Source organism: Salvelinus namaycush, chromosome 31, assembly GCF_016432855.1.
Source record: "Salvelinus namaycush isolate Seneca chromosome 31, SaNama_1.0, whole genome shotgun sequence".
Taxonomy (NCBI): Eukaryota; Metazoa; Chordata; class Actinopteri; order Salmoniformes; family Salmonidae; genus Salvelinus; species Salvelinus namaycush.
Genome location: NC_052337.1, coordinates 37,630,928 through 37,652,746, shown reverse-complemented (window position 1 = coordinate 37,652,746; position 21,819 = coordinate 37,630,928). Strand labels below are relative to the sequence as shown.

General features: G+C 41.1%; 1 protein-coding gene across 4 annotated transcripts in view; it reads right to left on the bottom strand.

Annotated features, from left to right (window-relative positions):
- depdc5 (DEP domain containing 5, GATOR1 subcomplex subunit) overlaps positions 1 to 19,173 on the bottom strand; it is a 37,811-nt gene extending 18,638 nt beyond the window's left edge. For 3 of the 4 annotated variants that reach the window (XM_038970300.1, XM_038970302.1, XM_038970303.1), the window contains exons 1-26: positions 18,725 to 19,173; positions 18,527 to 18,614; positions 18,394 to 18,440; positions 18,151 to 18,236; positions 17,964 to 18,047; positions 17,807 to 17,856; positions 17,615 to 17,684; positions 17,409 to 17,487; positions 17,175 to 17,236; positions 16,760 to 16,829; positions 16,590 to 16,662; positions 16,323 to 16,426; positions 16,139 to 16,213; positions 15,897 to 16,031; positions 14,133 to 14,194; positions 5,632 to 5,705; positions 5,365 to 5,434; positions 5,235 to 5,271; positions 5,019 to 5,136; positions 4,692 to 4,924; positions 4,153 to 4,353; positions 2,670 to 2,805; positions 2,464 to 2,567; positions 2,263 to 2,322; positions 695 to 878; positions 82 to 242 (exon numbers count right to left, since the gene is read on the bottom strand). In XM_038970300.1, the coding sequence (XP_038826228.1) occupies positions 82 to 242; positions 695 to 878; positions 2,263 to 2,322; positions 2,464 to 2,567; positions 2,670 to 2,805; positions 4,153 to 4,353; positions 4,692 to 4,924; positions 5,019 to 5,136; positions 5,235 to 5,271; positions 5,365 to 5,434; positions 5,632 to 5,705; positions 14,133 to 14,194; positions 15,897 to 16,031; positions 16,139 to 16,213; positions 16,323 to 16,426; positions 16,590 to 16,662; positions 16,760 to 16,829; positions 17,175 to 17,236; positions 17,409 to 17,487; positions 17,615 to 17,684; positions 17,807 to 17,856; positions 17,964 to 18,047; positions 18,151 to 18,236; positions 18,394 to 18,440; positions 18,527 to 18,614; positions 18,725 to 18,779 (2,518 nt within the window). In that variant the 5' untranslated portion in view covers positions 18,780 to 19,173. The remainder of the gene's footprint in view (positions 1 to 81; positions 243 to 694; positions 879 to 2,262; positions 2,323 to 2,463; positions 2,568 to 2,669; positions 2,806 to 4,152; positions 4,354 to 4,691; positions 4,925 to 5,018; positions 5,137 to 5,234; positions 5,272 to 5,364; positions 5,435 to 5,631; positions 5,706 to 14,132; positions 14,195 to 15,896; positions 16,032 to 16,138; positions 16,214 to 16,322; positions 16,427 to 16,589; positions 16,663 to 16,759; positions 16,830 to 17,174; positions 17,237 to 17,408; positions 17,488 to 17,614; positions 17,685 to 17,806; positions 17,857 to 17,963; positions 18,048 to 18,150; positions 18,237 to 18,393; positions 18,441 to 18,526; positions 18,615 to 18,724) is intronic. The other variant, XM_038970301.1, reaches the window with a different exon arrangement.
- Between the last annotated feature and the right edge of the window lie 2,646 nt (positions 19,174 to 21,819).

Below are 21,819 nucleotides of genomic sequence, written 5' to 3'. Positions count from 1 at the left end.
GTAGCTAACTGCGACTGTGGTGTTATTAGGTAACTGTGTCAGAGCTGAGCCACAGGCCCGGACAGAGACAGTATAGAACACCTCTGGTGTAGAGTGGACTACTGCTGAGGGGCGGGGCCACAGCAGGCTGGGGTTTCCTTTTGTTAGGTTGGACGATGATCTGGTAGCCCTGCATCAGCCGCTGACAGATAAACTCCTCAAACACCTGAGGGGCACTCATCACCGGGGCCTCATCATCCCGCCTGAGACAGAGAGAGACAGGGTGAGAGCATCTGAAACAGCTGCATGTACCTGTTGGTTTATTAGTTGCTATATATTTCTCAGTAGACCATGCAGTCAGTCAGTGTTGCAGTAGTCATTTTGTATACTACGTGAGGTGTGTGTGTACTCTGCGTGTTACATTTTCTACCCCTCCAGGTCAGTGTGTGGCAGCATGTTGTACCAGCCCTCAGTGTAGTCGTTCTACAGTGTGTGTGTGTATTTTTGGTTTTACTATCCTTGTTTTGACCAGTAGAAAATTTGGACAAGTGGGGACATTTCCCCAGTCCCCACAAGGAAAAGGCTATTTTAGGCTTAGGGTTCCAATTAGGCTTACAGTTAGGGGATAGGTTTAGGGTTAGGGAAAATAGGATTTTGAATGGGAATCAATTGTTTGGCTCCCACAAGGATAGTAAAACAAACATGTGTTCTGTACCTCTCCAGATCAGTGTGTGGCAGCAGGTCGTAGCAGCCCTCAGTGTAGTCGTTCTGCAGGGTCTGCCATTCAGGGAAGTAGTCGGTGGTGAGAGGCAGACAGGCGGGTGTGGTCAGAGATTTCCAGTCTACCCCCACCGTGCAACAGAAGCTGGGCACTGTCGGGGGGGCAGACAGCAGCAGGGCTTCAGGGGAACCCCCGCCACACACACGGAGCCAACCAGACAAAAATACCATACATACATACATACATACATACAACACAGAGACAGACACAAACAAGTGCCCCGTGGCAAACACACATACCACCCAACAGGGTGCATTTTGTGGACGAGGAGAGGTAAGGAAATAGGAAAAGAAGGACAAGCAAAAGAGAGAAATACATTTGGAATGAAAGGAAGGTGTGCAGAGGTGGTTGATAAAGTAGGAGGGGAAAGTGTGGAACAAAGATACAGGTTGGAATGATAAAAAGAGTGGCGCGGGAAAAACAACAGCCAACGAGACAGAAACAAACAAAAATAAAAAGTAGAGAAAGAGAGAGGGAGAGAGAGAAGAGGGGGAAGGAAAAAAAGAGCAGAGGGTTATTCTCATTGCCTTCATTACACCTGATGATGATTCCAGTGTCACTGACAGAAGTGGAGCTCTGATCAACACATGCAGGAGATTGAGGCTCTGTGACAATCGACCTGGCAATCTGTGATGATGTGATAAGCATGTGATAAGCAGTGATCTCATCAGCAGTGTGATTACAACACACACATGCACGCATATATGGCTCATACAAACACACACATATATATGTTATATATACACACACACAGTACATGCAAAACAAACACACTACACATGCCACAGAGAAATGGACAGAAACTCATGCGTTTACATTTTAGTAATTTAGCAGATGCTCTTATCCAGAGCAATTAGGGTTACGTGCCTTGCTCAAGGGCACAGACAGATTTGTCACCTAGTCAGCTCAGGGATTCGAACCTTTCGGTTACTGGTCCAACGCTCTTAACCGCTAGGCCACCGGCCATCCATGCAGACAGTCAGGAGTCACACACACACACACACACATACCTGGAAGAGGCTAATTAAGCACATAATATTAGAGTCTCTGCTCTCAAGTGTATTATGTATGATAGAGTAAAAGATAGCAGATACATTGAGGAGAGAGATGTGAAGCCTGAGGGAGAAAATGGAGGAAGCCGAGAAAGAGTTAGAGAAGCTGGAAGATAGAGAATGGAAGTGAGAGATACTCAGAGGTAGAGAGAAGGACGTTAGAGAGGGGGGGGGGGGGGGGGGGTGCGTGACCCAATAACGTGTGACCCTTTATGAACCCTAGTCTCTCCCTCACAGACAGACACCGAACGGAGGATTCAGCCAATCAGGGGTTCAGCTGAATAAGCTCTCAGTTCATCATGTGAGGGCTTATTCCAATTATCAGTTCGGCTGTCAGGCAATGTTCACAACCAAACTGATAGGATATTGTGTACATGACATGTGTGTGACTGTGTCAAAGTGTATCTGTGTAGTGAGTGTGTTTTCTTTCTTAGGGCAGCACAGACTCACTTGGATCCGGACTGCCAGAGGAAAAGTCCTCCAACGAGGAGCCACGGTTTACCGGTGTTCCTGTACAGACATTATCAGCATTAAAACCAACCGCGTGACCATCAACCATATAACATTAAGAGAAAAGATAGTTGGCAGGGTTTGTGTGTGATGAATACAATGCTTATATAGTGAGTCAGATGCACTGGCGTGTGTGTGTACCAGTGCTGTTGCTGCTGGCTGGGCTGCCATGAGTATACTCCTCCATCCCTCCGCTGGAGTACAGCCCATTTTCTCCTGCCTGTCGTCTCTCTGAGGCTGTCCGTCTGAACACAGTCCACAGGGGGGGAAATAATCAATAGACAACTATAATTACATTAAAAATAAATTAAAAAGAGGCATGGCCTTCCCCCTGGGGCGTGTCTAACCTGCCAGTGGCCTCGTGATAGGCCAGTTCCAGGAGCTCGGCGGAGGTGTGGGCGGGGTCTCTCTGCTCGCTGCCCTGCAGTTCAGCCATGTTCTGTCTGGTCTGGTGGTGGATCTGGATGGCCTCTCCTGACGGACCTGGAACACATTAATTACGTTCCACGTGAAAGATGTCCTGTACTGGAATGTACGCATTGTACCTGTAGCATCATGACTGCCATGTGCTTGTGGTACACTGATACTTCTATTTTGTATTTTTGTCTCAAAATGTGCATCAGCCAATTAGAATCGTCAATGTAGTTGCACGTGCTAAAATGCTACATGTTAGCTGTTCCCATGACATAACCTCGCACATTTAGCCCTATGCTAACCTGACCAGGTGGTAGTGATTATTTCCTGTAACAAATTCCACATCAGCCTATCAAAGATCTTAGACTATATATATCCACCAACTCAACGGCATTTCTTAAAATAGGTTAACTTGGCCACCAGAGATATTTTAAACCTCCAAATATTACTTTTGTTTCACTTGGTCGGTCATAAGAGTAGTGTGTCAATATTGCATGATACATCCTTGACTAAGATACTAACGTTAGAATTTAAAAAAAAAAAACCATTTAAAATGACAAAATCCCACGTTTTTCCTTATCCGTTTTACAAACATTTATGTGCTTTCACGGGAAAAAGATCAACATTTGAGTTTATCGTCCATCAAAAAAAAAGTCAAAGAGCCTCATGGTCTTGTCAAATAGCTGTCATGTACCTCCACTACAATCACTGCCAGGTGACATACGCCGCTAAACCGTGAATTTGCACGGTACAGTAACCGCGGGTTCGAGGCTCCCTCACATCCAAGCTTTTTTGCTAAGGACAAAACATTTCACTGCTGGTCCTCGATGCTCAATTCAAATAACGCACTTGATTATTAGCAGAGCTTGTCTACAAGGCTGAAGAAAGATACAACTCCTTATAAATGTATTCTTAATCTTCAATGTGTTGGATGCACTTCCCTTCGCAACACACAATAAATGTAATTCTACATTTCAAAGGAAAAAAATACTGTATCTCACCCGGGATTCGAACTTGCCGCAAACAGCTAAAATTACCAGGAGCCAGGCTCGCTACACTGTGAGCTAATCGTCCAGTTGAAATTTTGCGTGTTTGATTAGCAGATGTTGCCGTTTGACCTCTGTTAACGACACTCTTATGAAAACATAAATAATTATATCATGTCAACATTTGTAATTGGTCGATGCAGAATTACAGAAAACAATCATTCCCAGCTGGTGTTGTCAGAACAGAGCTAAGTGTGCCATGTTATTTTAAGGGAAAAGCTAACATTCAGCGTTCTATCACGAGAACCACGTGAAAGATTTGAATTGGCTGATGCGGATTCTGAGACAGAGAAAAAGTTTAAACTAGCGGGTTTCAGTCTGTGTCTAATTCTAAGTGGATGAAGGTGTGTGTGTGTGTTTGTGTCCTCACCCACAGGGAAGGTGTGCATCCAGCGCCTGCGGTTGGAGGTGAGCTTCATGGGCATGCGTGAGGGGGCGAAGGGGTTAATGAGGGCCCTCTGAGGGGTGTAGCCCCCTGGGCGCACATGGAGGGTGGACTCAGCACTCCCCACAGTGAACCTCCCCGGAGCACTGGAGTCCCGCTGAGATTCCATCATCTTCTCCAACAACTCTGAGAGAGAGAGAGACAGAGACACAGACAGACACAGAGAGACAGACACAGAGAGAGAGATAGACAGAGACAGACAGACACACAGAGAGAAAGAGACAGACACAGAGAGAAAGAGACAGACACAGAGACAGACACAGAGAGAAAGAGACAGACACAGAGAGACAGAGACACAGACAGACACATAGAGAGAGATAGACAGAGACAGACACAGAGACAGACACAGAGACATTAGCACAGTTGAAATAAACACTTATGGCTACTCAGCACATGAATGGATACCACACCCTCACAATTAAACATCACACTAATCACTCATACAAGGGGTTTATTCCTGGTACCTCTGGTGCTGGTGTAGCCCAGGGAGCTGCTGACCTCTCCGTACTGGGCTGGGGGCAGACGGGGGATCAGCAGGATGTTGGACACCCTGCCCAGGCTGTCATCAGAGGCCAGGCTCCGCTGCTCGTCAGGCCCACAAGAGCGGACAGGGGGGGACACACCGCCCCCTAGAACCCCACTCACATCCGCAGACCCCCAGCTTCTCCTTCCACTCACTTCCCTCTCTCGGCCCACCCTAGAAGACCGTCACACCGAGTTACTCCTATCCTTACTCTTAACTCTATTTATTGGAAGTATGCAATAAATGCGTGGTTGTGTTTGAGCGGCACCTGAAGTTGGTGCTCCTCTGGGCTCGGGACGGCCCGGGGAGTCTGAACACCTGTGCATCATGGGCATCGTAGTCCACCTGGATGGGAAGGCTGTTCTCGTCCTTCGGAGCCCCAAGAGCTGAGAGGCAATGAAGAAGAGGCACAGTTTGTTAGAGAAGAAAAGAGAATGATAGTTCATTGCAGGGGGGTTTAATCAATAAACACATTCTCTCTTACTGTGCTCTTTGTTGTTCTTGAATTTTTCTGCATGGAGCTAGACACAAACAGATGGAGAAAATAAATGACAGGTGAGCTGTAAGCCAAATTCAAAATAGTGGCTGCATCTGGATTAGGTCTATATATGTACCTTGCGTCCTGCCAGCTTGATGCGAGGAGTGAAGCAGCTGCAGGAGTTCTGGCTTTTGGATGTGTAAAAGCTGTGGTCATGGTAACAGAAAGAGATAACATTAGAAAAACATCCCTTCCTTTCTCTAAAACACATTCATCTCTTCACCAGGAATATTCAACAGTCTCCCATCCTGAAATATATGAACCTCGCTTACCCATATTACCCTTCCTCTGTTCTCCTCCATCTATCCATCTTTATCCGGAAGCTGTGTCTGTCTGGTCTTACCTGTGGTTAATCCAGTGGGGCAGGTTGTAGTCATCCCCCAGTCGTGAGTCTCCAGGCACTGTCCTGTTGTGCAGCTTGTCAACATCACAGGGAAAACATACAGTAACCATCCAATACAAAGACGGTGACATATTGTAGAAAATCATAACTCAGAAAACGGTAGCAATAACATCAATCCAAAAACTAAGTGTTCATGTTGCTGACGTATGACGTAAAGGTAACGTAAGGGTAATGGCGGACTGAAGGGATTTATGTAGAGCACCTCAAGATAAAACATAATATTCGAAATATCTGCTAAATTAGACTAAAATATTAGCACTACTTAATCTGGTGAGTGATAACCTTCAATCTGGACAATAACACAAAACAAATCCTAAAACTAGAGACATTTATCGACAAATATTACGAAAACAGGCAACAACCAAACATGACGGAGAGTAAGACAGGGGAACCGATTACAAAACGAAAACGTGACTCTTCTACAGACACTGATGATTTAATATTCTCACCACCGGGAATGGTAAAGGTCGAAACCGATCTGTTAAAATCAATAAATGACAAACTGGGTATACTTGAATTAGTTAGTAAGGATATAAAAGAGTTGAAGGCAAGCCTAGAGATGAGTGATGAAAAAGCTGCGACATTGGAGAAGCAAACACACGCGCTAAAAGGGACAGTCAATAAGATTGAAACCGAAATGAATGGAATTAAAAAGGAGAACACCGTTCTGAAGGAAACCTTACTGGACATACAAACTAGATCCATGAGAGAGAATTTGCTACTTACAGGTATCCAAGAAAAAGAAGGAGAAGTTCCTGAATCTATAGTTAGAGAGTTCCTCCTTACAGCGCTTCAGATTCCACGCGAAGTTATCGACAAAATCCAACTTGAACGCGTTCACCGCTTCGGACAGAGAGGGCAGAGGTACGAACGCCCAATCGTTGCCAAATTTGCTTCATTTAAAGATAAAATAATGGTTAAAAGCCTGGGTAAAAGACTTGCTGGGACCAAAATTGGCATGAATGATCAGTTTCCGAAGGAAATTGCAGAACGGTGCAAAGTTCTGTATCCAATTTTCAAAGAAAATAGATTAAAAGCGAAACGAGTAGCTCTCGTCGTTGATAAACTATATATTGATAACCAGTTGTTCAGAGACACAAAGACTACTCCATGGTTATTTTAAAAATTACAAAGTTCTCATAGACGAGGGAAATAAACACAATTCAAGCCCGGTTACTGATTGTAACAATACAATAAAAAATATAGCTTTTCTATAAATCTTCACATATAACTAATTGAACACACAAGCACTAATTCAACATAGTGAAGATAAAAACTAAGTAAACAGAAGGCACAGTATGTGTGGATGGTATGGTTTGTGTTTATTTTTTATTTTATTTGTTATGTTTGGAAAGTTGAGTGAGTGAGTAATGAAATGGTTGCATATCCCAGAGCCAATGTATTGCTGTGAGCCGGGTATGAGAGGGCTTTCAATGTTGTTCAGATGATGGATATACTTTTATAATGAATTATACGTCTTATTTATTTATTGTCCTATCATGGAGAACTACATTTTTTTATTTATTTTTTTATAAATTATATCTAATTATTTATTATCCTATTTTAATGGTACGGTCCATGGCACTATACCCTAGACACCCACCTGAATGACCCAGATACTAAGGAGAAGTCCCTAACTGTTTTATGTGCCCGCTGTAAGCGGTCTGTATGCAGCTAAAATGAGGTCAGAGACCAAGAGCAGCACTGCCCCCTCAAGATTCTGAGCCTGCTTGGCAGGGTTGGTCCTGCAAAGCCAAAGCCCCATAAAGGGAGAGCATAATATACAAGGAAATTCTCAAAGCTGCTAATGAGAACCTTGACGACCTTGTACCTAGCCGGTGGGGATTCCGGTGGGGTGCCCCCACCCAGGCAGTGGCAGTGCTGGCAACACTAGCTGCAGTAACCCATGGGGAGGGGGTCACACTCGGACATTCAGAGAGGGGGTATATTATTGTGGCCCTGGCGGCACAAAATCAAAGTCGGACTGCATGGAGATGCGTGGGGACATGGTCATGACGGGTGGCCGTATTGTGGGTGTTTCAGGAATAAGGTGTACATTTGACCTCCATTATCTAGGATATGACAATGGTAAATAAATCTCTCAATTTTTGCTAATTTTTTGTGCGGTCTTGCAGGCCTTCTCATGCAGCTGCAACTGCAAGTGCATTTGTAAATCATGACCCATCTTGAGTTGGGCTCTGGGATGGTGCAATTGTTGAGAAAGTGAGCTTATGGTTGTGTGGGGGTAAGGGCTGAGTGTGTGTGGGTGTATGTGTGTATCCCACAACTGTTGCGAAGGAAGAAGTAAAAGATGTTAGGGACAATAGAGGATGATCCACAGATATATATAATACAAATCGAGGTGAGGGCAATGGAAATGCATATGGCAATTGATCTTCTTCAATTCGGTAAATGGCACTGTATGCTCTTTTCAAAGAATGGATCCCAGTCGGTTCAGGGCTATGGGATACAGGGGGTCGAGGGTGGTCTGCCGGGCATTGGGATGACAAGCCATCTCGAGATGAGGCCTTTTAGCGGGTGGAATAGTAGGGACCAATTGGAGGTTTACTTAGTAGAAATGCAAATATCATGGTACAACTATATAGACACTCAATCATTATGTTACTTTTTAATAGTACGTTTACAAAAATATATTCTGATTAAAAGAATGAAAGGTGTGTCTCATTATGGTAAGTGGTGAAATAAGTATAGCCAGTTACAATTGTAATGGCTTAGCAGATAATAAGAAAAGACGATCAGTATTTACCTGGCTAAAAGAGAAGGATTATAATATCTATTGTTTACAGGAAACCCATTCAACAGTTTTAGATGAAGTTTTGTGGAAAAAGAACTGGGGGGGCAAAATATATTTCTCCCATGGGCAAAGAAATTCAAAAGGGGTGATGGTTTTAATTAACAATAATTTTGATCCAAATGTGCAAATTGTCCAAACAGATCCTCAAGGTAGATGGATTATTTTAAATATGTTATTGGACAATAAACAAATATGGCTTGTTAACCTATACGGTCCGAATAATGATGATCCAAGCTTCTTTGAAAATATATATAAGAATTTATCAACTCTACAAGCAACACTAGACTCTATTATTATAGTGGGAGATTTTAATACGGTCTTAAATACCTCTATAGACCGGAAAGGAAATCACACTACAAACTATCACCCTCAGGCACTTAAGGAAATCATGAATGTCATGGATATATTGGAATTAGTGGATATATGGAGACTTAAATACCCTGATTTAGTGAGATATACATGGCGGAGGCTGAATCAAGCTAGTCGTCTTGACTACTTTCTTATACCATTCTCTCTGGCACCAAAAGTTAAAAAAGTGTTGATAGGGGACAGAATGCGGTCGGATCATCACATAATTGGCATATATATTTCTCTTACAGAATTTCCACGTGGGCGAGGATATTGGAAATTTAATCAAAGTCTACTAGATGATAAATTGTTTAGAACTAGGACAGAAGATTTTATAACTGACTTTTTCAGACATAACATAGGTACAGCAGATCCCCTTATTGTATGGGACACTTTTAAGTGTGCCTTTAGAGGCCATGCAATTCAGTACTCATCTATAAAACAAAGGGAATTTAGATCAAAAGAGTCCATATTAACAAAGGAAATTGAAGGACTAACAGTACAGTTAGATAGCAATAAAAACGGTACCATAGAGGCACAGAATAAGTTAGAGGAAAAACAAAAAGAAATGGAGGAACTTATTCAAGAAAGATCCAGTGTAATATATTATAAAAATAAAGCGAACTGGATGGAATATGGGGAAAAATGCACCAAATTCTTTTTCAATCTTCAATATAGAAATGCTACCAAAAAAAATGTATTAAAACTTGTTACAAATGATGGAGTCACGCATGATTCACCAAATGATATTTTGAAAGAGGAAGTAAAGTACTTTAAGAATATGTTTTCGTTTCAGGCTCCTCCATCTCCACTAACTGAAACTAATTGTATGGATTTTTTTCCTATTAATAATGTAAAATTAACATCTGTACAGAAAGACTCATGTGAAGGCCAAATTACAGAGGAGGAACTGCTTGATGCAATTGGGGCCTTTAAGGATGGGAAAACTCCAGGGCTGGATGGCATACCAGTGGAAGTATACAAAACTTTTTTTGATATACTCAAAGGACCATTATTAGCTTGTTTTAACCACTCCTATATAAATGGTAGATTATCAGACACGCAACAAGAAGGTCTGATATCGTTATTACTGAAACAGGACCCAAGTGGTATATATAAAGATCCAGTCCAATTAAAAAATTGGAGACCTCTTACACTTCAGTGTTGTGATGCAAAAATCCTAGCAAAATGCTTGGCGCATAGAATAAAAAAAGTTTTGTCAGATATTATTCATCCTAATCAGACAGGTTTTTTACATGGACGATACATTGGAGATAATATAAGGCAAGTACTGGAAACAATAGAACACTATGAAATATCGGGGACACCAGGTCTGGTTTTCATAGCTGATTTTGAAAAGGCTTTTGATAAAGTACGACTGGAGTTTATATATAAATGCCTAGAATATTTCAATTTTGGGGAATCTCTTATAAAATGGGTTAAAATTATGTATAGTAACCCTAGGTGTAAAATAGTAAATAATGGCTACATCTCAGAAAGTTTTAAACTATCTAGAGGAGTAAAACAAGGTTGTCCACTATCGGCATATCTATTTATTATTGCCATCGAAATGTTAGCTGTTAAAATTAGATCAAACATTAATATTAATGGATTAGAAATCCGTGGCTTAAAAACTAAGGTGTCATTGTACGCTGATGATTCATGTTTTCTTTTAAAACCACAACTAGAGTCTCTCCACGGCCTCATAGAGGATCTAGATACCTTTGCTATCCTCTCTGGATTAAAACCAAATTATGATAAATGTACCATATTACGTATTGGATCACTAAAAAAATACACATTTTATATTGCCATGTAGTTTACCAATTAAATGGTCTGACGGAGATGTGGACATACTCGGTATAAAAATCCCAAAAGAAAGAAATGATCTCACTCCAATAAATTTTTATAGAAAGTTAGCAAAAATAGATAAGATCTTGCTACCATGGAAAGGAAAATACTTGTCTATTTGTGGAAAAATCACCCTGATTAACTCTTTAGTCATATCACAGTTTACCTATTTGCTTATGGTTTTGCCTACACCTAGTGACCTGCTTTTTAAATTATATGAACAAAAAATATTCCATTTTATTTGGAACGGCAAGCCAGATAAAATTAAAAGGGCCTATTTATATAACGAATATGAATTCGGAGGGCAGAAATTATTAAATATTAAAGCATTAGACCTCTCACTAAAGGCATCAGTCATACAAAAGTTATACTTAAATCCAAACTGGTTCTCTAGTAAATTGGTACGAATGTCTCATCCTATGTTCAAGAAGGGCCTTTTTCCCTTTATTCAGATTACACCTGCTCACTTTCGGTTGTTTGAAAAGGAAATAATCTCCAAAATATCCTTATTTTTTAAACAAGCCTTAGAAAGTTGGTTGCAATTTCAGTTTAATCCACCTGAAAGGACGGAACAAATAGTACAACAAATATTGTGGTTAAATTCAAATATAGTAATTGATAAAAAAACTGTATTTATCGAAGAAATGTTTAAAAAAGGTATAATTTTTGTGAATGATATCATAAATAGGACTGGTGGAGTTGTCACACATGCAGCTAACACAGACATATGGAAATGTCTGCTCTACCCAAAATTACAACCAATTAATTGCAGCATTACCACAAAAATGGAAGAGGCAAGTAGAAGGGGAAAAAAGTAAGGAACTTGTATGTCGGCCCTGTATTAAAGAACATAAATGGTTAAAGAAAAGTGTGATAAATAAAAACATATACCAATTTCATTTAAGGACCAAAAAACTGACAGCTGTGCCATATAAATTGCAAAATAGTTGGGAAGAGATTTTCGATGTACCCATTCCATGGCACATGGTTTATGAATTGATACGCAAAACAACGCCGGATTCAAAACTTCGAATTTTTCAATTTAAATTACTGTACAAAATTCTTGCAACTAATAGAATGTTATATATATGGGGTATACAATCTTCCCAGCTCTGCAGATTCTGTTGTGAGGAGGCAGAGTCATTAGATGATTTATTTTGGTATTGTCCATATGTAGCTCGTTTTTGGTCACAGGTCCAGGAATGGCTGAAGAATTGCAACATTTGCCTAGAACTAACGCTACAGATAGCAATACTGGGGGATTTGAAAAGCCATAGTCAATCAATCAATAATATAATAATTATTTTAGCAAAAATGTTTATTTTTAATTTACAATCTGTAGAAGCTATGAGAATAGGAAGGTTCAAATCTTTTGTGAAGCATCACAGCACAGTTGAAAAATATATGGCAAATAAAAATCCGAAATGGATGATGTTGGAAGATAGATGGGAAGGGTTGAGTGGAACTGAAGGGTGGGACTAATAACAAGATAAACAATGTAAGGCATACGGGATCTGTGAAATGTGTATAGGTGCGGAGCTTTTGTGAAATAGCACAGTTACAAGTGGAAATAAAATTGGATGGACAACAGAAATAGAGGAAGGACTAAGAACAAACAAGAGAGAACTATTATAAAGTAGTCTGTGTCTGTAAAATAGGTATAAGATGTATAAATTGAAGGTAAAAGCAGAAGTGTTTATTAGTTTACTCCAATTGGGGGAGCGGTGGTAGGGTTGCGGGGAATAATAATAAAGGTATATTCTTTAAAAAAGTATGTATGTCTATATAGGTATGTGTATGTATATATGTATGCATGCGTGTATGGATATATATATTTACCCAAAAAAATATGGGGGATTGGAAATGATGCAGACAATTACATTGGAAGCAACATTCTTTCCGCAATATTAAGCTGATCCACCCCTAAAAAAAAAAAATAAAAAAAAAAAAAAAAAAGAAACGGTAGCAATAACAGACATTCTGTATCTGCACATCAGACAAAATAGTTTAATTTTGTAGTTTATTTGAAAATACCAACTCTTCAAATACTCAAGGTAGGCCTCCCGGGTGGCGCAGTGGTCTAGGGCACTGCATCGCAGTGCTAGCTGCGCCACCAGAGTCTCTGGGTTCGCGCCCAGGCTGGGCTGGGTTCGCGCCCAGGCTCTGTCGCAGCCGGCCGCAACCGGGAGGTCCGTGGGGCGACGCACAATTGGCATAGCGTCGTCCGGGTTAGGGAGGGTTTGGCCGGTAGGGATATCCTTGTCTCAGTATGTAAAATGTAATATGTAATATGTAAAAAAAAAATATAAAAAAATGTATTGAAATGTATGCACTCTACTGTAAGTCGCTCTGGATAAGAGCGTCTGCTAAATGACTAAAATGTAAAAAATGTAAATGTAGTCAAATATAATTTATATACAGTTTCAACTAAAAGGCAGCTATTTTCTTTGATATTCAAATACAGGTCTCAGAAAACAAAATAATATTTTAAGGTATTTGAAAAGTACAACAGTTAGTTGAATTCGTCTGAATATAATAACACACATGGTTTGGATGGCTCATAGATATTAATAATTAATATCTATGAGCCATCCAAACCATGTGTGTTATTAGAAAAACATCCCTTCCTTTCTCTATATACATGTATCTCTCTATACATGCCTTGTGTACAGTAGTTACAAAACTCAGCTCATTGCAATGCAATTCAAATGCATTGACCAAAGTATTATGTATGCAAATAAAATGTTGCTCAAAAAGTAATGAGATTTTTACAAGAACAGTTTAATATTAAGTGTTAATGAGAATGATAAAAGTAACAAAATATGGCTATTATGTTTTGAAAGGAAACTAAATATCCCAAAACTGCCTTCTACTTTTTTTGAAAGTAGTCACTTTCTGAGATGTGTATTTAAATTGTTTTAAAAAGTAGTCATTTTTGATGATCTGTTTTCAAACAGATGTAGTCACCGCCAAAGTAACTATTTGTTCCCCTTCCACAAAGCAGTTAAAACAGGTCTGCTGCACATCAACTTGAGTCCAAATAATTTGGTCATAATGACGATTGAGGCATTTCCAGGGTTTAAAAAAAAAATGTATCCGTGACTGAAACTTAAGTCCATCTCAGGCAAACTTTTTGGCTCAAGAGCCACATTGGGAGGGTTGCACAGATTTTTTAAAGACATATTTCTTTGTCAGAATTGATTTGCGGGCCAGAAAAAGGGCAATTATTTGAAAATATATAGGTCCATTATCATTTCTCCAAACTTTCTAGTTTTAGATGTTCAAGTGTGGCTGGAGCTTTTATTTTAACATTTTTTTAAATACAATTATTTACTAAAACCCTCATGCATCATCCATATTACAGAAATCGTCGCAGTGATGGAGAACTCTAACCTCTGAGTTTATATTTGGGTTCAGTCCGTCTTACCTTAAATAGAGGCACTGCATGAAGTGGCTGCTCTCCCATACACACCAAGTCCACACCGATACCTGGCAAAGGAAAACAAATGTCAGAATAATCACTTTAGTCCTATCACCTTCTAATAGCAAATAATTTATGAGCATCAACAATGTACAGTGCTTTCGGAAAGTATTCAGACCCCTTGACCGCTTCCACATTTTGTTAGGTTACAGCCTTGTTCTAAAATTGGTTACATTTTTTTTCTCATTAATCTACACCCAATATTCCATACTGACAAAGCAAAAGCAGGTTTTTATACATTTTTGCAATTTATAAAAAAATCCCAAAACGCAAATATCACATTTACATAGGTATTCAGACCCTTTACTCAGTACTTTATGGAAGCACCTTTGGCAGCAATTACAGCAACGAGTCTTCTTGGGTATGACTCTACAAGCTTGGCACACCTGTATTTGGGGAGTTTCTCCCATTCTTCTCTGCAGACCCTCTCAAGCTCTGTCAGGTTGGATGGGGAGCATCACTGCACAGATATTTTCAGGTCTCTCCAGCGATGTTCGATCGGGTTCAAGTTCAGCCACTGACTAGGCCACTCAATGACATTCAGAGACTTGTCCCAAAGCCACTCCTGCATTGTCTTGGCTGTGTGCTTAGGGTCATTGTCCTGCTGGAAGGTGAACCTTCAGCCCATTCTGAGGTCCTGAGCACTCTGGAGCAGGTTTTCATCAAGGATCTCTCTGTACTTTGCTCCATTCATCTTTGCCTCGATCCTGACTAGTCTCCCAGTCCCTGCCTCTGAAAAACACCCCCACAGCCTGATGCTGCCGCCACTATGCTTCACTGTAGGGATGGTGCCAGGTTTTCTCCAGACGTGACACTTGGCATTCAGGCCAAAGAGTTGAATCTTGGTTTCATCAGACCAGAGAATCTTGTTTCTCATGGTCTGAGAGTCTTTAGGTGCCTTTTGGCAAACACCAAGCGGGCTGTCATGTGCCTTTTACTGATAAGTTGCTTCCGTCTGGCCACTCTACCATAAAGGCCTGATTGGTGGAGTGCTGCAGAGATGGTTGTCCTTCTGGAAGGTTCTCCCATCTCCACAGAAGAACTCTGGAGCTCTGTCAGAATGACCATCAGGTTCTTGGTCTCCTCCCTGACCAAGGCCCTTCTCCTCCGATTGCAGTTTAGCCGGGCGGCCAGCTATTGGAAGAGTCTTGGTGGTTTAAGAATGATGGAGGCCACTGTGTTCTTGGGGACCTTCAATGCTGCAGAAATATTTTGGTACCCTTCCCCAAATCTGAGCCTAGACACAATACTGTCTAGGAGCTCTACGGACAATTCCATCGACCTCATGGCTTAGTTTTTGCTCTGACATGCACTGTCAACTGTGGAACCTTATATAGACAGGTGTGTGCCATCCCAAAACATTTCCAATCAATTGAATTTACCACAGGTGGACTCCAATCAAGTTGTAGAAACATCTCGAGGACGATCAATGGAAACAGGATGCACCTGAGCTCAATTTCGAGTAGCATAGCAAAGGGTCTGAATACTTATGTAAAAACATTTGTGTGTTTTTTTTCTTCTTTGTATAAATTAGCAAAACATTTCAAAACCTGTTTTCACTTTGTCATTATGGGGTATTGTGTGTAGATTGCTGAGGATTAAAATAAGGCTGTAACGTAGCAAAGTGTGGAAAAGGTTAAGGGATCTGAATACTTTCCGAAGGCACTGTATATGACTGTCCATCCCATTACTGTTGTTATAACTACCTACCATTGTCAATCATGCGCTGCTTGGTTAGGATCATGAGCAGTCGGTCCACTTCAAACACGCCCACCCCCGGGGTGATGACCACAGACATCTGACCGGTGCGGTCAAAGTTGCGGTTTATGTAGTGCTTGTCAAAGACTGTGAAAGGCACAGGACCGTATTTAAATCATAAGGAGACAAGATGATATGTGGCTCAATATGAACACTGAGCATCACACAAAATAATGAGCAGATGACACACTCACCGTTGAAAGACAGGTTAATGGCCTCAAGGTAATTCCCCTGAGCAGCAGTAGAGTTATGGCCGGAGGGGAAACCAACTATCACAAAAATAACCACATGTACACAAGTAAACATAAATAATATGGTAACATTCATAAGTGCCCTGCTCATAACTTTAAATGTACAAAGTTGTGTCTGATTCATTACCCGCTTCTTTTAGTCGCACCAAGACAGGATACTGAATGAAGAGCTTCTTGATGGTGACCAGTAGAGAGGTCCACTCATCACGTCTCTCAGTCTGAGCCACTACCCTACAAAGACACAACACAAGAGAAACACCCTGAGTCAGTCAGACAGTTGACAGATGAGGGAAAGAGTTCAACTGGTAACTACAACTAGAAATCAGTAGACATACAAAAACGGACATTGTGAAAATAGAATTGAAAGAGACAATGAGGCTGAAAGACAGTAAACCTGTAGAAATCTTCATAGAAACGGCCCTCGTGGTCCTGTCTGATGGAACCTCTCAATATCTCAGGAAACTCCTCTACAGAAGATGGGAAGAAAAACAGAACATTTAATCTAATAATAGCTAGCATGTGATATTCCTGATGTCTCATGAAAACAGAAATAAGAAGTCTCACCCAAGGTTTTAGCGTTGTAGAAAGTACGTGAGAAAAGCACCACTGTCACTTCATGGCTGCAATACCTCTCCTGAAAAAGTCAAAAAAATCTCACTAGGATAAATACCTTTAGAACTGCATTGTTTAATGCAGGGGTGGGCAATTCCAGTCCTCGAGGGCCTGATTGGTGTCACAGTTTTGCCCCAGCCCCAGCTAACACACCTGACTCCAAAAGTCACCTAATCATGATCTTCAGTTTAAAATGCAATTTGATTAATCAGCCGTGTTTGCTAGGGATGGAGAAAAAGTGTGACACCAATCAGGCCCTTGAGGACTGGAGTTGCACACCCCTGGTTTAATGCCTAGAAATGTGTTCATTAAGTTTAATTAATGGGTTTATGCATTGCAAGTATAACAGAGAACGTAAGTCACAAACCTTCCATTTGGCAAAAAGATCAGACAAAAAACCACTGACTGCTTTCTCAAAGTAGAGATCCCCTGAAAACAAATGAAAACTTTATTTTCCTCCTCATTGGCATTGAGCAATGAGCCCTGTAGTTTGTCAATCTCAGTAAACCACCCACTCCCTCAAGACAGAAGAAACACAGCCTCAATCTCACACACTCAACAATACCAACACCTGATAACCTGGGATAGAAGAGAAACTAACCGTAGATATCAAAGTCCCACATTTCGCAGCTCATCTGGATGAAGATGTACACCATGGCAGAGGTCGACCTGAACACCACCTGCATTAAACACCACAAATATGAAAGGAACTCTATCGTAGGGAGACTGGAGAACATATTTAGTAACTACATACAGTGTCCTGCAATATCTTAATAGACAGTTACTTTTGAAGGTGACATTGCTTACCCTGGTGTCTTCACTGATGTAGCCACAGGTGACCTTCTCTCCTTTCACCCATAACTCACTGGCCTGGGCTCTGAGGGTAACAGAGACAGGTTACAACGTAAGGGACAGAAGCTCACATAATAACATAAAACATATTTACACATGAAATAACATATTTATTATTATTAATGTGTTAAGAATGGTATTGCATACCTGATCCCTGCAAATTCCACTTTCTGGGTCACATAAGCACAGGTGCTCACCTAAGATAAATATAATGAAGTTCTAATAGGCACAGATTCAAGAAGTAGACTACCTTAACAAAACACCAATAGGATATACAGAGGTATTCAAACAGACTCCCTCTCACCAGACTCTTTTTCAGTCGCCACATGTCTCCCCTTCCAATGTATTGGTCTTTGAACGTGAGCTCTACGAGGTCCAGAGTTACATCCTAACACAGAAATCCATATACAGCATGAGCTCGCTTTAAAAATCAGCTTGAATACTGTAATTCAATCAAATACTATTGGAAATATGATTCATAGAAAAAACACCTTTGGATCCACAATGTTTACAATGACATCCTGGTATGCCCGGAGTTTGAAGGCTTGCGCCACCGTCTGGTCCACACTGATTGTCTCTGGAGGAGACGATGAATGCATTGTATTTAGGCTACAGATTTACTGATGAGCGTTCCTTGTGCATGTAATTTACAATCAAATGGAATATTGATCAGTTCACTAGCTAGGTTCTATAGGGGCTTCCCCTAAAACTGGAGGAAATGAGTCATGCTTTACCTTTCTGGAGGTCTTCTTTGAGACTCTTCACTTGCAGCAAGAGAGGGCTGTTGGAAAATGAGGAGAATCTATCATAACTTTGGACCAATATATAGACCCAGGCAAAAGATAACTTCCTGGCATGCATCCTCACCTGTATTCATCTGTGGGGTGTGCAATCTCAATTATGTCCCCAAGGGAAACTTGAGGGAACACCTTGGGGTTCACCACCAGCTCATCATCTGTGTATAAGGAAGGGTTATTCTCAACGACAGAACAGCATTCATTTCACCCAACACATGATAAAACACTGTGAACCGTTTTACACCGTCACTGAAAGGAATTCACTCACCACTGCCTCCAAAGCCTTTCTTGTGCACCACAAGTTTGTATGTTTTATTCTTCATGATGGACAAGCTAAAGGCACACCGAATGCATGTTACCAAGAACGCATGTTATATAACCTTTCGGTTACACCCAACTCTATCAACCCGAAGAAACGAGAAGTTTTGTAGACACAAATAACACCCTATTAGTAACAGAGCTCCACGCATGGGACACCACTGACTTGACGGTCTCGTGATGGTGGCTAACATTAGCTGCTACAGCTAACTTGTGAGCTTTTAGCAAGTTACATCTACCTGGAAACACAACGTGAGACAATGCACACAAAAGTTGGATGAAGTTCAGACTTGCCTTTACAACGCATTAATATGAAAAATAGGTTAAACGTTATTGAAATTAGACGTTTCGTATATTGTTGTTTTTACTGCACAGCGAGGGTTCAATTTCCTGCAAAACATGGAGTATAACCGCCCACAGATTATAAAGTCATTCAACGATTGGTTTCTTGTCAGTTGTTGACGCTAGCTGATTGGGTGTTCGCAAGACCGCGTACCAAGTGGTACTGGCTACTGGGGGTGCGTTCGTAAATTCACTCTGGCCATCTACCATGTTTCAGAGCACTCTCGTCTGAGTGTGTCAGTCTAGAATAAATGATGAATTTACGAACGCTCAACACCCGTTGAATACGACCGGTGTCGGTAAACGTCGGCAAAAAAACGTTATTAAATTGTTGTCAGCAGCACAGTTACAGTCACCAACGCTCTGGATAATATGAAACAGCCTAAACCACTTCTGCACGGGAGAGTAAAATGGTCAGAGTGAATTATTCTCTCATTTGTGTCTTGAAGTAGCTAGCAAGCTAGTCAATGTTAGCTTGGTTGCTTGACTGCTGTTGTGGGGTCAGAACGCTCGGATCAACCCTACTCCTCGACCAGAGCGTCCAGTGTGCGCTCTGAACGCCCCTAGAGCGAAACGCTCCGAATTACCAACGGACAATCTGACAACGCTCTGGATTTACGAACGCCCAGAGCGCACTTTGAGCGCCCTCTGGCACTCCAGAATGAATTTACGAACACACTGTGGGTGTGCTTAATTTTCATTCCCGTGCACTTTAGCACAGATTATTTATATTAACCACATACTATAGTGGCCGCTCTAACAATGAAAATACGTTTCTTCAACAATGGAAGGCAGTAGGGAGGAGGCAAGACCATTCTAGACAATGTGAGGACAGATACTCGTGTGCAAAACTGTTTCCACTAGTTACGCCACTTTCTGGAGAAGACCGATTTTGGACCCAGTTATCGCTATCACTTCCTCTGTGACTCTAGTCTCCCTTGGCCAGGGATGGGACTCAGTCGGGTCCCAATTTACTGTTGCAAGGTAGAATAGTAGAATACACAATATGCTATTTTGACATTTGGTTGTGCGTCAACAGTTTTTCTATTTTATCTTATGTCAGTCACTGATAGTCACTCAATTAGCCCATGTCAGCTAAACATTTATAGATTGGTAAATTAGCCAGCTATCTAAACTTGTAGTAATCAAGGTCGAATTAGAGCCCCCATTGATTTGTTAGTCAGTTTCACTCTCTCCACCCTATGGCATAATATGTAGAATAGCAGGAAATTTCCTGTAAAACTGCTTATTTCCTCTCTGCCCCATGGCAAATGAGTATAATTGCACGAAATTAAACATACAACTTCAAAATGTGCATGAAATTACGTAATTAAGCATGTGTAGTAATTACTAGGGTTCTGTGTTTTCCCATGCAAAAGGGATTTATTTTGATAAAACACTTTACCTGCCTTCCCAATGAAAAATAGTCAAGACAATTCTAACATTTATTTTATGGAAAAGAGATGTATCTTTCTGGACGATGAAACCATGCTGCCTTGTTGACAAAATGGCCGACAGGCACATATTACTGTTCGATTTGAGAAGGGCGCTCCTCCCTCCCTGCTTTCGCCCGCTGACGTAATGGGCCATAGACCGGTGTCCCGCGGTTGGGCATAATCGTATCCGCCCAGTGTTGTAGGAAGCAACCATTGGAGGAAACACGTCCGCATAGGGCAGGGATGGACAACTTTGATGTTGGTGGAGGCCACAAATAATCTGAAGTCATCACGAGGGGCCGTAGTTGTCCCCCAGATAGATTAAAAAATGTTGTGTAAATTCTACACTTTTGCCATGGGGTGTGGAGAAGATGTTGCTGTTTTAAAGCTATTTTGCTGCAATTCCACACATTTTGCCATGGGGCGGAGAGAAGATTTAGCAATTTTATAAGTAATTTCATGCACATTTTGAAGTTGTATGTTTAATTTCGTGCAATTATACTCATTTGCCATGGGGCAGAGAGGAAATAAGCAGTTTTACAGGAAATTTCCTGCTATTCTACATATTATGCCATAGGGTGGAGAGAGTGAAACTGACTAACAAATCAATGGGGGCTCTCTTCGCCGGCACCTGGCTCATGTTCGGGTGGCAGCCCGGTTTCAAATCGAATGCAATCAACTTTCAGCCAGTGCAAACACGCCTACATGGGCGCCCGGGCGCGATTAATCGATTATTGTGGAGCTCCTGCACCTAAATGTAAACATTACCGGCATCCAAAATTAGTTCCAGCACCTATTTTAGTCTAAGTCGAGCACTGCATATCGCTATTACAGCTTTGCACAGAAGTAACCTGTGCTTGGCGATACTTTCTTCATTCTCAATTTAGAAGAAATGTGTAACTTATCAATATTTTATAACTGTCTGTGTCCAGTTGCAGGTGGTCCTCCAAAAACCAGAGAAAATTCAGAATGATATTAAATCCACTTTTTGCACAGAGTGATAAGTTCCCTAGCCAATTTAGCTGTCAGACTTCTTTCTTCTTTGATGACGTTTAAGAGTGGTTGGCATCTAATAAATGTTGCATTACTGCCATCTACTAGACTGGAGTATAACTCCCTTATACATTGCTTGAAAAAAACATGGGGGAAAAAGAAAGAAATCAACAAATACCCTACCATCTACCCTACACTTACTGAACACCCACCACCCTACTCCACTATTTAAAACTATCTAGTCCTTCACAACATCTTTGCAGGAACAGGTAGT